Source organism: Chelon labrosus, assembly GCF_963514085.1.
Source record: "Chelon labrosus genome assembly, chromosome: 14".
Taxonomy (NCBI): Eukaryota; Metazoa; Chordata; class Actinopteri; order Mugiliformes; family Mugilidae; genus Chelon; species Chelon labrosus.
In genome coordinates, this window is record NC_140347.1 from 1,719,450 (window position 1) to 1,734,460 (window position 15,011).

Genomic DNA, 15,011 nt, shown 5'->3' on the forward strand with positions numbered 1-15,011 from the left:
CTGTACACAATTTCTTATGACTACCCGACTGTTATTCTCCAAACTTTACACGGGAGAGCTCTGTCACGCTTCCACCTAGCGCAGCGCCATAACCAGAAGTCCAGCACAAACTGACACTTTGATGTTTTATCATCATTAGTCAAACTTACACTTCCTCAGACGAGGTTTTAACCACTGCTCTCCACCATGGTCCATCCTGGAGGAAGAAACACAGTCAGAATGATTTTCTATCCAACATGAGTCCTAACTGCTGTTCAACATGAAGCAGAGTTCATCAGTTGATCAGTGAGACACAGAAACAGACTGAAACTCATCAGTATAGACTGTCTCTGATGTTTCACTGTCTGACATCAACAGTTTGACCAACATTCACACATCAACAACTAAACAGTTTTCAGACTGTTCACAGATCAGTCTAACCTCCACATTCAGTTGATTGTGTTCATTTACATATTCCAGATAGAGGCTCTAATGATGTAAAGTGCTTAGTCCATATCAGAAAAGACTGTATTTGAAAGTTAACCCTTAGATAAATCTTTGAGGTTACCAGAGAATAAAGGAACCAATAAAGGATTTCAGCAGCAGGTTATTTGTAACATGTCATTTTATCACTGTTTATAAATCTGCTCATTCTTTCTGCCTTAAATGTAGAATACTTAAGTTGAAAGTGTGTTTTAAAAGAAACAAAAGTTGAATCAAAAGTCTTGGACATATTAAAATTCTCTGAATAATCACAGTCACAGAAGATTATTCTCTCTACACTTTACACCAACAATCCATCCATCAACAGTTGTCGATATATTTCATTAAAACCTAAAACTGTAAACCAGCTGATAGAGGAGGGTTCATCCTCTGAGGTTTACTGTGACTCCAAAGAATTTAGATGTTGGACAAGCTCCTGTTGTCTGGCCATACCTGAGAGTGTCCAGTCTCCAGAGTGGATCCTTCAGTCCAGCAGACAGCAGCTTCACTCCCTTGTCTCCTGGATGGTTGTAGCTCAGGTCCAGCTCTCTCAGATGGGAGGGGTTGGAGCTCAGAGCTGAGGCCAGAGAAGAACAGCCTTCCTCTGTGATCAGACAGTATGACAGACTGGAGATAGAAAAATATCAGAAACTCAAGAAGAAGAAGGAAAATCCTCCAGATGTTGAACTTCTGCACCAACATGAACCTGAATCAGGATTTAACTGATCAACAACCAGCTGTATCCTGACCTGAGAGTTTCCAGTTTACAGTGAGGACTCTCCAGTCCAGCAGACAGCAGCTTCACTCCTGAATCCTGCAGGTTGTTGTTACTCAGGTCCAGCTCTCTCAGACTGGAGGACTGCGAGCTGAGAACTGAGGACAGAGCTTCACAGCTTCTCTCTGAGAGGTTACAACTGCTCAGCCTGAAGAAGAATCAACATCAAATGTTTTATTTGTCATTTACTAAATGAATCATGTTTCAAATAGTTCCTAAATCCACCTACAGAGCTTTGTTGGAGGCTTTGACCACTGGCAGCAGCCTCAGAAGAGCCTCCTCTGAATCAGAGTATTTCTTCAGGTCAAACACGTCCAGATCTTCTTCTGATGACAGTAAGATGAAGACCAGAGCTGACCACTGAGCAGAAGACAGTTTATCTGTGGAGAGACTTCCTGATCTCAGGGACTGTTGGATCTCCTCCACTAGAGAACCATCATTCAGTTCATTCAGACAGTGGAACAGATTGATGCTTCTCTCTGCAGACAGATTCTCACTGATCTTCTCCTTGATGTACTGGACTGTTTTCTGATTGGTCTGTGAGCTACTTCCTGTCTGTGTCAGCAGGCCTCGTAGGAGAGTCTGATTGGTCTGCAGTGAAAGACCCAGGAGGAAGCGGAGGAACAAGTCCAGGTGTCCATTTGGACTCTGTAAGGTCTTGTCCACAGCACTCTGATGGAGACGTTTTAGTTTAGGTTTGTCTCTAAAGACTTTAGACAACAGAGATGTAGTTTGTTGTTCTTCCATCAGGTTGACATCAGAGTTGATGAAGGTCAGATGGACATGAAGAGCAGCCAGAAACTCCTGAACGCTCAGATGGACGAAGCAGAACACCTTGTCCTGGTACAGTCCTCTCTCCTCTTTAAAGATCTGTGTGAACACTCCTGAGTGCACTGAGGCTGCTCTGATATCGATGCCACACTCTGTCAGGTCTGATTGATAGAAGATCAGGTTCCCTTTCTGCAGCTGATCAAAAGCCAGTTTTCCCAGAGACTCAATCATCTTCCTGCTCTCTGGACTCCAGTGTGGATCTGTCTCAGCTCCTCCATCATACTTGACCTTCTTCACTTTGGTCTGAACCACCAGGAAGTGGATGTACATCTCAGTCAGGGTCTTGGGCAGCTCTCCTCCCTCTCTGGTTTCCAACACATCCTCCAGAACTGTAGCAGTGATCCAGCAGAAGACTGGGATGTGACACATGATGTGGAGGCTTCGTGATGTCTTGATGTGGGAGATGATCCTGCTGGCCTGCTCCTCATCTCTGAATCTCTTCCTGAAGTACTCCTCCTTCTGGGGGTCAGTGAACCCTCTGACCTCTGTCACCATGTCAACACACTCAGGAGGGATCTGATTGGCTGCTGCAGGTCGTGTGGTTATCCAGAGGTGAGCAGAGGGAAGCAGTTTCCCCCTGATGAGGTTTGTCAGCAGCACATCCACTGAGGTGGACTCTGTAACATCAGTCAGGATCTCAGTGTGGTGGAAGTCCAGAGGAAGTCGACACTCATCCAGACCGTCAAAGATGAACACAACCTGGAACTCTTCAAAGCTGCAGATTCCTGCTTCTTTGGTTTCAGTAAAGAAGTGATGAACAAGTTCCACCAAGCTGAACTTTCTCTCTTTCAACACATTCAGCTCTCTGAAAGTCAATGGAAATATGAAGAGGATGTCCTGGTTGGCTTTGTCTTCAGCCCAGTCCAGAGTGAACTTCTGTGTTAAGACTGTTTTCCCAATGCCAGCCACTCCCTTTGTCATCACTCTTCTGATTGGTCCATGTCTTCCAGGTGAGGCTTTAAAGAGGTCTTCTTGTCTGATGCTTGTTTCTGGTCTGTCTGGTTTCCTGGATGCTGTTTCAATCTGTCTGACCTCATGTTCATCATTGACCTCTGCAGTCCCTCCCTCTGTGATGTAGAGCTCTGTGTAGATCTCATTCAGAAGGGTTGAGTTTCCTGCTTTAGCAATCCCCTCAAACACACACTGGAACTTCTCCTTCAGAGTAGATTTAACTTTACGTCCACACTCTGGAGCACGAGTTCCTGAATGAAGAAGAAATGTGATCAATCAGTGAACTCATTCATTTTAATAACATTCACATGTGACTGTTTTCAGTCCAGAAGAATTCATAGATGTGATTCAGATGTTTTCATCATATTAACATCAGAGTCTAGAAATAGAAACTTCTCCCATGTTTCCTCCATTTCCTCTTTCCATCAAGTTAAAGCTGTTAAATCCTCTTACTGCTCTGCAGACAGTCAGCCAGCTCCTCCTGCTTCATTCTCCTCAGGAAGTTCACTGTGATCTTCACAAATAAATCTCTGCTGCTCCTCCTCTGCTCTTCATCCTCACCCTCCAACACCTCCTCATCCTCCCTCTGACTCTCTGAGCATTCTGGGTAATCTGGACTCAGAACCTTTTGGATCTTCTTCAGCTCGTTCTTCATAAAACTGATGATGTTCTCCTCCAGCAGCTGGAACAGAATAATAATCCAACTTAAATGATCAGAACACAATCATGTTGATCTGAAAGGCTGCTTGTTGACAGCATTCAACATGAAGACTTCTCCAACCAGAATGCTAGTTTGTGGTTGTTGAGGTTAGCAGTAGTAGCTGTGATTGAACATTTACTCACCATGAATATGGAGTCCAGGTCTTTGTGATGATGATCACTGGAAACCACTGAGATCTGCTGCTGAAGTCTGTGGAGAAACATCTTTGATTCAAACTAACTTCTTTAACAAACACACTTTGGTGATGATCATCATTTTATTGATGCCACAAACACAAGATGAGAACAACAAACACTGCTCTGATTAATGAATGTGGTGTTTTAACAGAGGAAACTAAATGACAGATAAACTCTGGACTAAAACATGACAGTCTAATGAACAGAACTGAATAATGATTAATAGATCTGTGTTCATTCTGACCCTGGATCAGCAGACTGCTGTTTACGTTTGAAGTCAATATTATGATGTTTGGACCAGTCACTCTTCATGGACACAGATGTGATTCCAGAGGGATCTGGTCTTTGCTGATGGATCCTGTTAAAACACAACATGGATTAACACACATTAACACACACACAGTATATGTTTCAGTTTTATTGTTGAATGTTTTGATGTAAAGTCCTGTGTTTGTCAGATAAATGCTGTTTGTCTTACCCTGGATCATCAGACTGTTGACCATGTTTGAAGTTAATAGGTTGATCTCTGGACCAATCACTCTTCATGGACACACAGCTGTATTCAGGAGAATCATGTTTCTGTTGATGGATCCTCCTCCAAACACAGGATATAATATGTAAATACAATGTTTAATGTTGAATTCAAATAACAGGACAAGCTCAAGGAAACATGTGTAGATATTTAATTGTTCTAGATACAGTATAAAGAGTTTGTTGATCACCAGTATTTGTAACAGATCAGGATTAATATTCTACTGCACTGAGACCATCTCTGATTTATTTCATTAATAAGATAAAAATTAAAAGACCCAATTCAATTCAATTCAATTTTATTTATATAGCATCAATAACAATACAAATCGTCTCAAGACGTTTTACACAACCCGGTCTGAAACCCCCAGAGAAAGACTGAAGGCAACGGTGGCATGGAAAAACTCCCTTTTCACAGGAAGAAACCTTGAGCAGAACCCAGTTCATATTGAGGAACCCATCTGCATAACAGTTTGAAAACCACAATGATGATTTGCTACCTGAGAAACCAGACTGGATCTCATGTTCAGACTGGATCATGTCCAAACTCTGCTCAGTCACATTGATTTGTGTTTTATTTTACTGCTGCAGGTCTGTGGAGAAACATCTTTGATTAAAACTAATATCTTTAACAAACACACTCCTGCCATGTTTAGACTGTATGTTTAGACACTGTGGCCAGAAGCCTCAACATTGAAGTCAACTGTAAATCTGTACTGTTACCTCCCAATTGTTTAACCAGGGGATGAGAGGAGGAAAACAAAAGAAAAAGAGTTCCTGTGAAAAGGAAAGCAACACAGATGCTGATTACCATGACTAAAATAAAAATTCTCTATTCAAAAATAATACTAATGACACCTAAAAATGCTGGTTACAAACTAAACACAACAGACCAGACCCAACTGCCACAAACAAACTAAAAGCGCTGCCACTCTGGGGGGAAAAAGACACGGCAAAATCTGACAGGAAAAAAAAAAAGCCAAAAACGCCACCACCACACCTGGGGGGAAAACCGAGAACAATTAAGACGAATTAATAACAAAATGTTCCACATTGGGCTTTTACCTCTTGACTATAAAGATTACAGTTGTCACGATACCAAAATGAGTAACCACGATACTATACCAAACAAAGTATCACGGTTCCGGGTATTATCGCGATACTGCGTCCTTTTTTTATCATTATTTTTATGAACTGCAATGTATTTGTGCAAGTTATAAATACTTGTTAATTACTTATTGTAGGAGCCATAATTTGATTCACTTATTGATTATTCTGAGTTTGATTTGTTTGGTCTGGTTGTTTTTTTTTGATTATTAAATAGTTTGAAACTTACTTGGGACTCAGCGTGCTTTGTTTGACAAGCAGCAGCACGTCGCACATATACAGGACCTATCTACCTCTCAAGCGACTTCAGGAGGACAGGAAAGTCGCAATACTTATAATGTTGAGCAAAATGAATGATGCCACTGACGATGACGTCACGGCAGACTTGCCGCTCGGGCCTGGTGTTTCTGCCGTGGTGAGTGTGTTGTCTTGTGTTTGTGACTGTAAGCCGTGCACGCGTCTGGGCGAGACAGAACTTTAGCTTGTTGTTTGTTTTGAAGCCAATTTCTATCGAAGTGGAGCTGTCTTCATGGACTTCGTTCTTGCCGGCAGAAACACACGAACAGTCAATCAGCTAACAGACGGGCGGACCCAATGTGCGGAAACAGCCTATCATATCCCCGGACGTCACCAGCAACAGGCAAACTGCCAATCATTTTCATTTTTACCGTCTATGAAGTCACTGAACTATGCATAGTAATAAACACAAACAAATGTATAAAATACACTTAGACAGTTGTTTTTGTCTTTTAGAGACATTAGGATAAAACACCACATGTCTACTGATATGACCAACTTACTGGCAGTGTAGTACTCTAGTGTTAAACAGGTGTAAGTGAACTGAAAGGGAAAGCATGTGGAGTCAAAGTCACTGAGGCTGATAATGGCCATCTTAGAAAATGGATCATGAAAGAACTTCCCAGTTAGACATCAGTCATAATAGATCCTTACAGACAGTCAAGGGGCTGTTAAGGTGGTTCTAGCATCTGTTGAGGATATTTCTTACCTTGGATCAGCTGACGGCTGTTCATGTTTAAAGCCAACAGGTTGACTCTTACGCTGGTCTCTCTCCATGGACACAGCTGATACAGGAAAGTCTTATTTCTGAAGTTTAATCTTCCTACAAACACAGGACAGAGATTTCCTTTTATTTTCTTTACAAGGTCAAACTACACACAAATTTATAATCCATTAATTAATTAATTCATTCATCTTCTTCGCAGGGTCTGCTGGAGCCTATCCCAGCTGTCATTGGTCTAGAGGGGGGGTCCACCCTGGACAGGTCTCCAGTCTATCACAGGGCTAACACAGAGAGACACTCACACCTACGGCCAATTTAGAATCACCAATGAACCTAACCAGCATGTCTTTGGACGGTGGGAGGAAGCTGGAGAACCTGGAGAGAACCCACGCAGACACAGGGAGAACATGCAGACTACACACAGAAAAGCTAGATAGACACGTGATCGATATCAATAGAAAATAGTTTGATAGAATGTTTGATAATTTCACTTGAACTCCGTTAGAGAAAAATAGGAAGAAAACCCCGAGCCACAACTGCAAGTCATTCTGGGGGATGTAGGCAGAGGAAGGGCTTTAGCCTCTCGACCTATCACGGCCCAGCTAAGCCAGGTTGGTGGCATCAACAACAACAACAACAAAAAAAGAACGGTGTGGAGTGAAAGGAGAATATGAGTGAGACAGCACGAGAGCCTCCAAATTCACTAGATCCCAAACTGATCAAGTATCTGTGGGATGATCCACAGAGGCCCCTCCCCTCAAAGACCCCCCACTAACAACATTCTGTTGCTAGACACCACAGGACACCCTCAGAAGGTCCATGTCCATTCTCAATATTAGTCATAATGTTATGGCTGATTGTGTATAAGTATATAGAAGGAAGATACAGTAAGTAATCCTCAGCCATGTCTGATCCAAGCTGTCAGACCAGTTCTGACACATCCTGGATCCTGAGTCATGTGAGCTCAGGTTAAAATCACTTCATCTTTTATTCACCAGTAAAACACATATATGACTTTTTCTAACTCATTAAGCTCGTAATGTTCTGAACACCTGCAAATGTCAAATAGATATTCAAAAATAGATAATCATGATCCATAAATGTTCCTCTGTTCAGTAGAGAAGTGACATGAACTGAATATAATCACAGTGATCCAGTTAATGAGACATTTCCAGATTTCTCTGGTAGGATTCTCACCTGTTGAACTCACTTCAGGTCGACTTTCAGACACTTTCCACCTTCATGTGTTGAGAAGAAGCTGCTCATTCTCTCTCATCAGTCCTGGATTTGATCTGAGGACGTCGTCACTTCCTCATAACTTCAGAGTCTGTAAACACATCAGAGTGACGTTAAAACCAGTTTAACCAGTGGGAGGTTCCCTGCAGTCAGAGGGAACTGTTTCCTTGTTCCTCTCTCTTACCTGACTGACATGATCCATATGAGATGATGTAGTTCTACATCTGTCCACTAGATGGTAATAACTATATAAACATTAACTAAACTAGAACCAGATTCACAAAACATCCTGAGGTTCAAAGTAGTTCCTGACAGTCAGTAAAAGTTGTTCACAGTCAGTTACATCCTGCAGGTGTTTCAGGTGAATTTAGGAGAAATTTCAGCAACTTTTAAATCAATTTATTTTGTTAATAAAGTTTGAGTTGAGTCACTAACAAGTCAAACAACCAGTAACAGCAGAGCTCTCCACGACTGAAATCACTCTCTGAAGAGCTCCATTTTCTGTCACAGTTATTATTTAAAATCTAAACTTTCAAAATCTACACTTGTAGATTTAGAAGTGAATACTATGAGGTGCTGAACATAATGATCCACGCATGTGAGTGCAGTGAACCAGTAGTCACCATGGAGACTACTTCCTGGTTCATTCAAGGACAACAAATCACGTTAGTAGAAAGAACATTAAGTTTAATATGATCATTATCTATTTTTCACATTTTTTTAAATAATTTAATTACATTTTGTATAAAATAGAAAATCTAATAACCATCCCCCCCCCCCCGTTTTAAAAAGCAAACTTGAATTATGAACAAATGCACAGACCCTCTTCTGTTTTATTGTCCTTGCATTCATATTCTAGTAGTTTATAATCAATCATTAACTATGGGTTTCTGTTATCGTTCTCTATCATCTTTAAATGCTGCATGTAATCATGTTTCAGGACATTTTTTAATAGTTTTTCTCTTTTCTGTTTAGATATTCAAACTAATTAAATTATTTAAATAAACAGATGAATTAATCATTTCACCAGAATTCACTTCCTGGTTCCATAACGCCAGCCTTATCAACACATCTGTTAATCTGAACTGACCTGCCAGTTTTTAGTGTTCATTTTATTTATTGAGCTGTGTCAACTTTTAAAAACAGAACTTAAAGCAGATCTACTGATATCTGTCCTCTAGATGAGTCGGTTGGGTTTAAATGAACAGAAACTAATAGTCAGGAGAGCAGCGTTAGAGAGGAAACCAGTCTGATCTCATTTGATTAAAGTCATTTACAAACACCACATGTTGGAAGTTTGTCCGCATCGTTTTTAAATGACATTAAATGTTTAAAGCAGGTTAACTTGATCAACTTGAAATGGTTTCTAACCTGAGGCCACGTTTCCTCCGTGTTTCGGTTAAAGATGAAGAAAGATGATGATGATCCAGTTAATCATTTACAGATGTTGGACTCTCACCTGCTGAACTCACCTCAGGTTGATTTACTGACTCTTTCTACCTTCGTGTGTGGAGGAAAGAAGCTGCTTCTCTTCTGTTGACAGGTAGTTTTAATGGGCGGGGCCTTAAACTCACCTGGACTCTGTACAGGAGAGGAAGTGAGGTGTGTCCAAAGTCTCTTCACAATAAAATCGACCATAAAACAAGAAGAATACAGTGTTGTTGTTGCTGCTGACATATTCTGAAATCTTCAGGACAGGAAATAAAACTCTTTGTTTTTCTCTGTCTTCATGCTGTGATGCAGGTTTTCCAGCAGTGGCGCTGTTGTAGAGGAATCAGATCATTCAGCAGAGAGCTTCAGAAATGGATCCTTATTTTTCTAAGCTTAGACTAAGTTTATTTCCTTCATGTTAGTTTAGTTTAGTTGTTTATTTTAGTTTAGTGTGAAGGGAACTCTCAGAGGGAGAATTTCATTGCCCAGTGGAACCTTTGCTGTGTCTATGACAATAAACTTGTTGAATTCTGAATCCACCTGCTGTTCTAACTTTCCATTTCTAGCTGCTCACATGCTGTTTGTTGTAGTATTAAAAGACACGTCCTGCTATCACCAGTGAGAGGAATTCATTCTAATAATCAGTGAAATAGTCCCATCAGTTCTCTCTGTCAAACATATTGGTCAGTGCTTGTTCTTTGGGATCCTGCTGATCTCTGAAAGAAAAACACAGAATAAACTTCATCTACAGCGTCTCCTAAATAATGTCAAATGATTATATGATCAGAGTTGAGTCTCTGCAGCTGAAACCTTCTCACAATATAATAAAGGCTCATTTTAACTACATGAAGATTACATGGACAGTGGAATTCTGGGTCCTACTTTCATTTGGACTCATTTTCTTCAACTCTTTTTATGTGCAACTGAGCTTCTGTGACCAAGCAATTTCCCTTGTGGATAAGAATAAAGTCTAAGTCTAAGTCGACTCTGGAGCAGTTTCATGGGCAGGTGTGGGATGTTCTTTCATTATTTCTTCAACATTTAAGCAGGTTAAAGTTGTGGAGTTGTTATCAAGTGTCACATTTACATTTCTGCAATGTAGCTCTCAGTGCAGTCAACAGTTTGGTTCATTTTAAGGAACAAACTACACACTGACCATGCCAGCCCCATGATAATATTTGCCGTGGATTTGTGGCAAAGTCGGTGATTGCTCTGCTGAGTGAGCTGGGCATACGAGGAAGAAGCCAGAGGACTGCGGTTAGCAACATATCTCGGGCAGCAGAGAGAGCGAGCGATTGGTTATGGGTTCGAAGAAAGCATGCTAGTTGGGGAACTAGCGAAAGGTAAGGATGGCCGCATGTAGGCCACGGTCGATTTGTGTGCTATGTGAATTGTTTGCTTGTTACGTGTTTCGGCTCGCATCAACGGGGCGAATCATGGTAGATTTGCTTGCTTGTTACGTATCTCGGCCTGCATTAATGGGCAATTCACGGTGGTTTTGTTTGTTTGTTACGTTTTACAGCCCGCATCAACCGTTTTATTTTTTTTTGTTACGTGTTCAGCCCGCAGAAACGGTTTGAATTACGGTAGATTTGGTTGTTTGGCTCGTGGTTGTTAGTTGCTGTACTAGCTGTTAATAGACATCGATTGGTGAGGAAGACAGGGTTGTGCAGTGGCGGTGTGGAGGGAGGTGACTCCAGGACGCTGGAAATCACCATTAAGCCTTCTCGAGGTGTCGTGGGCCTAACTTAACGAAACATCGGTGAAAGGAGGTGCCCACTTGAAAACCCCAATGACATGCTGCAGACTGCGGTTGTTTAGGTCAGGTTCCTGTTGTTTTCATGTTGCTTGGTAGCCATGGTTTGCTGCTGAGCGGGCCATACAAGCCAGCAGCGTTTAGTTAGGTTATGTTTTACAATGTTTGAAGTATCCTCTGCTGCTCAATGGGCTTACAAGCCAGCAGCTTCTATTTAGTCTATGTAGAATATAGGTTAATTGTCATATCACATGACTGTAGGCTTGGTAGGGCCTCTTAGTCGAACAGGGCCTCTAAATGTGTTTTGCCTGGGATTTTGGCACAAGGGATTGTAACATCTTGTCCTGTGTATTACTAAATGCTATATCTAGCCTAGGCTAGTGACTGTTGTGAATAGTGCAGCTGACAACTAGGGAAAGACCTAGTGACAGCATGGTCTTAGGTATCAAAGTTGCTGAGGGGGCATGACATCAGTGCTGACTTCAATCCTGCAGGTGGTTTCAACATTCCATGGGTTAAACATGATTTTGGTTTCTTGTTTTGTAGAATGTATTTTGTGAGTATTGTGGAGTGATTTAGAGATATATTGTGTCACACCGTGGAGATCCCTTCCACTCTCTTCATAATTTGATGCTGGATTGCAGGTGGAGCTGGGAGGGGTCTGCTGTAAGTACCTGCCCATGTGGGCTCGGTTTCTTAGAAGGGCATAAAGGACGGCCCTTCTCATTGTCTTTGTCTCTCTCTCAGCCAGGCCTGCTGCATCCTCGTCATCCTGATCCTTTGTTTGGTTTGTTGTACCCTCCGACATTATACTCATTTTCTGAGTATTATCATTTGAGTTGAATTAAATAAACTAATTTGACCAGTTACTTGTGTGTGTGGCCTCCCTCTTTGTTGCCGACTTTGAGCCTAGCAGTAACAATGGAAAGACAGCTGACAGGAGGGAATAGTCCCCACTGGGGCTACAATGGGTTATCAGCTCATTGTGGCAGTAGCCCAGGCTTTTAATAAGCCATGGGCTACACCCTAACTTGCTACAAATACGACAAATGATAAAATACCCCTAGAGTCAGCGAGAGCAGGGGCGGAAGATGACTCAGTTTGGACTGACACGGCTTTTGACCCAGGACTGAATTTGACACTGAGTAGGCGAGGCACGTTATTGGAAGCTACTAGTTCAGCTGGAGGTGGAAAGAAGCAGCAGGTTTGTGTGTGTGGCTGGCAAAAGATAACAACAGTAAAGGGCCTCAGAATCCATCAAGGGAGGAAAAAGTGTTTGGCAGAGGGAACACAGGGACCCCGCATTGATAGCTACTTCTTAAGAAGTGCATCAAGTCAGTCGGTTGAAGTCCAGCGACAGGAGCTAACCTACAGTTCGCAGGACATCAGCACCCCTAATGTTGAGGCAGGTGCAAGCACTGAGGCAGATAGAGAGGCCAGCCAGACAAAAAGGGAGAAAATTAGCGGTCAGAAGGCAAGGATCAAATGGCCAGGTGCAACAGATATTAGGCAGTGGGAGGACATCAATAGCGATTTGGTTAGTGCGCTAGGTAGACTTAAAGGGACGGCAGAGAGTAAGTTGGAGAAAATGGGAGATATTATTTATGGTTATGGTAAGGAAAGATTTGGTGTGGCTGAAAAACAGAAGAATCAAGAGGGACAGGTGGTTAGATCTAGGCGTCAGCAAGAGATTGATAGGCTCGTACAGGAGAGGAGACTCCTTAAGAGGCAGTGGAGGAAAGCTACAGATGAAGAGAAGGAAGGTATTGATTGTTTACAGGCACATGTAGCCCAGGCTATAAAGTGAAACTGCCCACCAAGGCCCTTAGCAGACTCCAGTATGTTCAGAACTCAGCTGCCAGGGTTCTAACCCACACAAAGCCATGGCAGCATATCACTCCCATTCTCCAACAGATTCATTGGTTGCCAGTCAAGTCACGCATCGCCTACAAGATCCTCCTGCTCACCTACAAATCTCTCCATGGACTCTCACCACAATACCTCACTGATCTCCTCCACCCCTACACTCAGTCACGCTCCCTGCGGTCCTCTGACAAGGACCTGCTGGCCATCCCCCGGACCAAGTTGCGGACTTTTGGGGACAGAGCTTTCTCTGTCAATGCTCCCACACTCTGGAACACTCTACCACTCCATGTTCGCTCTGCCCCGTCCCTGCCCATGTTCAAAAAGCACCTCAAAACATTTCTTTTCACAAAGTCCTTTGACCCCTAACCCCCCCATTGTTAAGCGACCTTGGGTACTATGAAAGGCGCTATATAAGTCCAAGCTATTATTATTATTATTATTATTAAAACTATTCCTTTAAAAATAATTCATTTTATTTGTGGAAGAAACAATTCATTAGGAAGTCATTAAAAATTCTAAAAGTAATTCATTTATTTATGAAATAAATTAATTCATTTAAATTGATTTATATTTGTCAACGACTATTAAAAATGGGTTAAAAGTAGTTAAAATGGAAAAAAGGAGAAATAGAGAGAAAAAGAGTTGCTGCAGAGGGCTACGTAGAACGAGCTAACTAAATAGCCAATCAGTGAACCCCCGTATGCCCAGGTGATCAACCCCGTAGAGTTACGTCCTGTTTTCATTTCCGGTTTTGCGGTCATGGTTGCATTTGCTGCCGCGTGTGCTAGCTGATCTAAACGGAGACTAAACCTGTCGCCATCCACGGGTACAGGGTAAGAAATTAAAATAATGTTTCAGACTGAGAATTATTGATGCCGTTAAACACTGTTGATCAGTATACTGTTGACATTCAGACCTTGTAGACCACCGTGAGACCGGATGGTTTCCGCCGACCTGGCGAGGGTAAATGCTGACACGGGTTCGTAGCTTGATCACTCAGTGAGTGAAAAAACACTCCTTAACCTGTTTAGTTGATTGTAAAGCAGCTGAAAGTCGCGTTAATCTGCGCAGATAACCATGAAAAAGGTGCTAAAGGTGCTATAGCCGCCAGAGATTGTGTTAGTGATGCTAATGGCCCATTGATTTGAGCATAGCCACTTAGCTCATTCGGTGTCATATGCAAATTATGTTTTATTGTTGTTTATGTAGGGATATTTTTCTAAGCTGTTGTTCACTACATATGTTGAAAAATAGGATGATGGTGAGATTATTAATGTAAATGTATGCTTGTGGAAATTGAAGAGGTAAATTTTTAGTGCAGTTTCTCACTGTTACCGGTGCAAGGGGAGACAATTAAGCACATTAGGCCTTAATGCCTCTAAGTTACCATGAGTTTCTCTGAATTGAATGCAGTTTTTTACAAAATTAAAAGGGTACTATGCAATATTTTTGTTTTTGTAAAACGTTTTCTTTGTTACTAATGTAACTAGGACTATTTCAAATATTGAAACAGTTATTAATGTAATTACAGTACTTGAATATAATTATAAAGAAAACAACTTTAAATTAATATTTGAATTAAAGATAGATTTTTGTTGTACAACTAAACATTTTGAGAGCATGATGTAATCCAGTTAATGCAAAGGAGTATTATTGATTGGTGATAATCAATGTATTATTTGGATCTCCTTTGACCTCTCTGTAGGTCAGGTTTTTTTATTCTGCGACATCATTAGATGAGGTCCTAGCCACATCCCACCGTCCAGGGGAGAGCTTCCAGCTGGGTCCGTGTGAAGTTTCCAGAGATCCAGAGATTGTTTCCAGATTCCCAGATCCGTAGGTTCCCAGCGTGAGCTGGGTGGCGAGCCGCATCAAAACTATTGATACTGCACTCTGAGAGTGGTGAAGGATTCCTTCATTCCCCCTTCCTCACGGACTGTGTGGTAGGACAGAGCAAACATACACTGATACACAGATCAAACGATAAAAGCAGGCATGCAAACTCCTCACCTTTCGGCGAAATTCGCCGTATTCAATCCAAATTGGGTGACTTATGTGATTCGTGCAAATCCGAGGAGAAAATATTTGGGGGGGGGGGTAGCCTACTCGTTGACTTTTATTTTAATATATTTTAATAATATAATAAT

The 15,011-nt window shown here is 41.7% G+C and overlaps 1 protein-coding gene across 1 annotated transcript in view; it reads right to left on the bottom strand.

Annotated features, from left to right (window-relative positions):
• The window catches only part of LOC311499374 (protein NLRC3-like), a gene marked incomplete at its 5' end in the record, with an annotated part of 66,016 nt that overhangs the window by 14,529 nt on the left and 36,476 nt on the right, over nt 1-15,011 (bottom strand). The window contains 3 exons of the mRNA XM_084560331.1: nt 150-196; nt 916-1,089; nt 1,212-1,385. Coding sequence (XP_084416457.1) covers nt 150-196; nt 916-1,089; nt 1,212-1,385 — 395 coding nt within the window. The remainder of the gene's footprint in view (nt 1-149; nt 197-915; nt 1,090-1,211; nt 1,386-15,011) is intronic.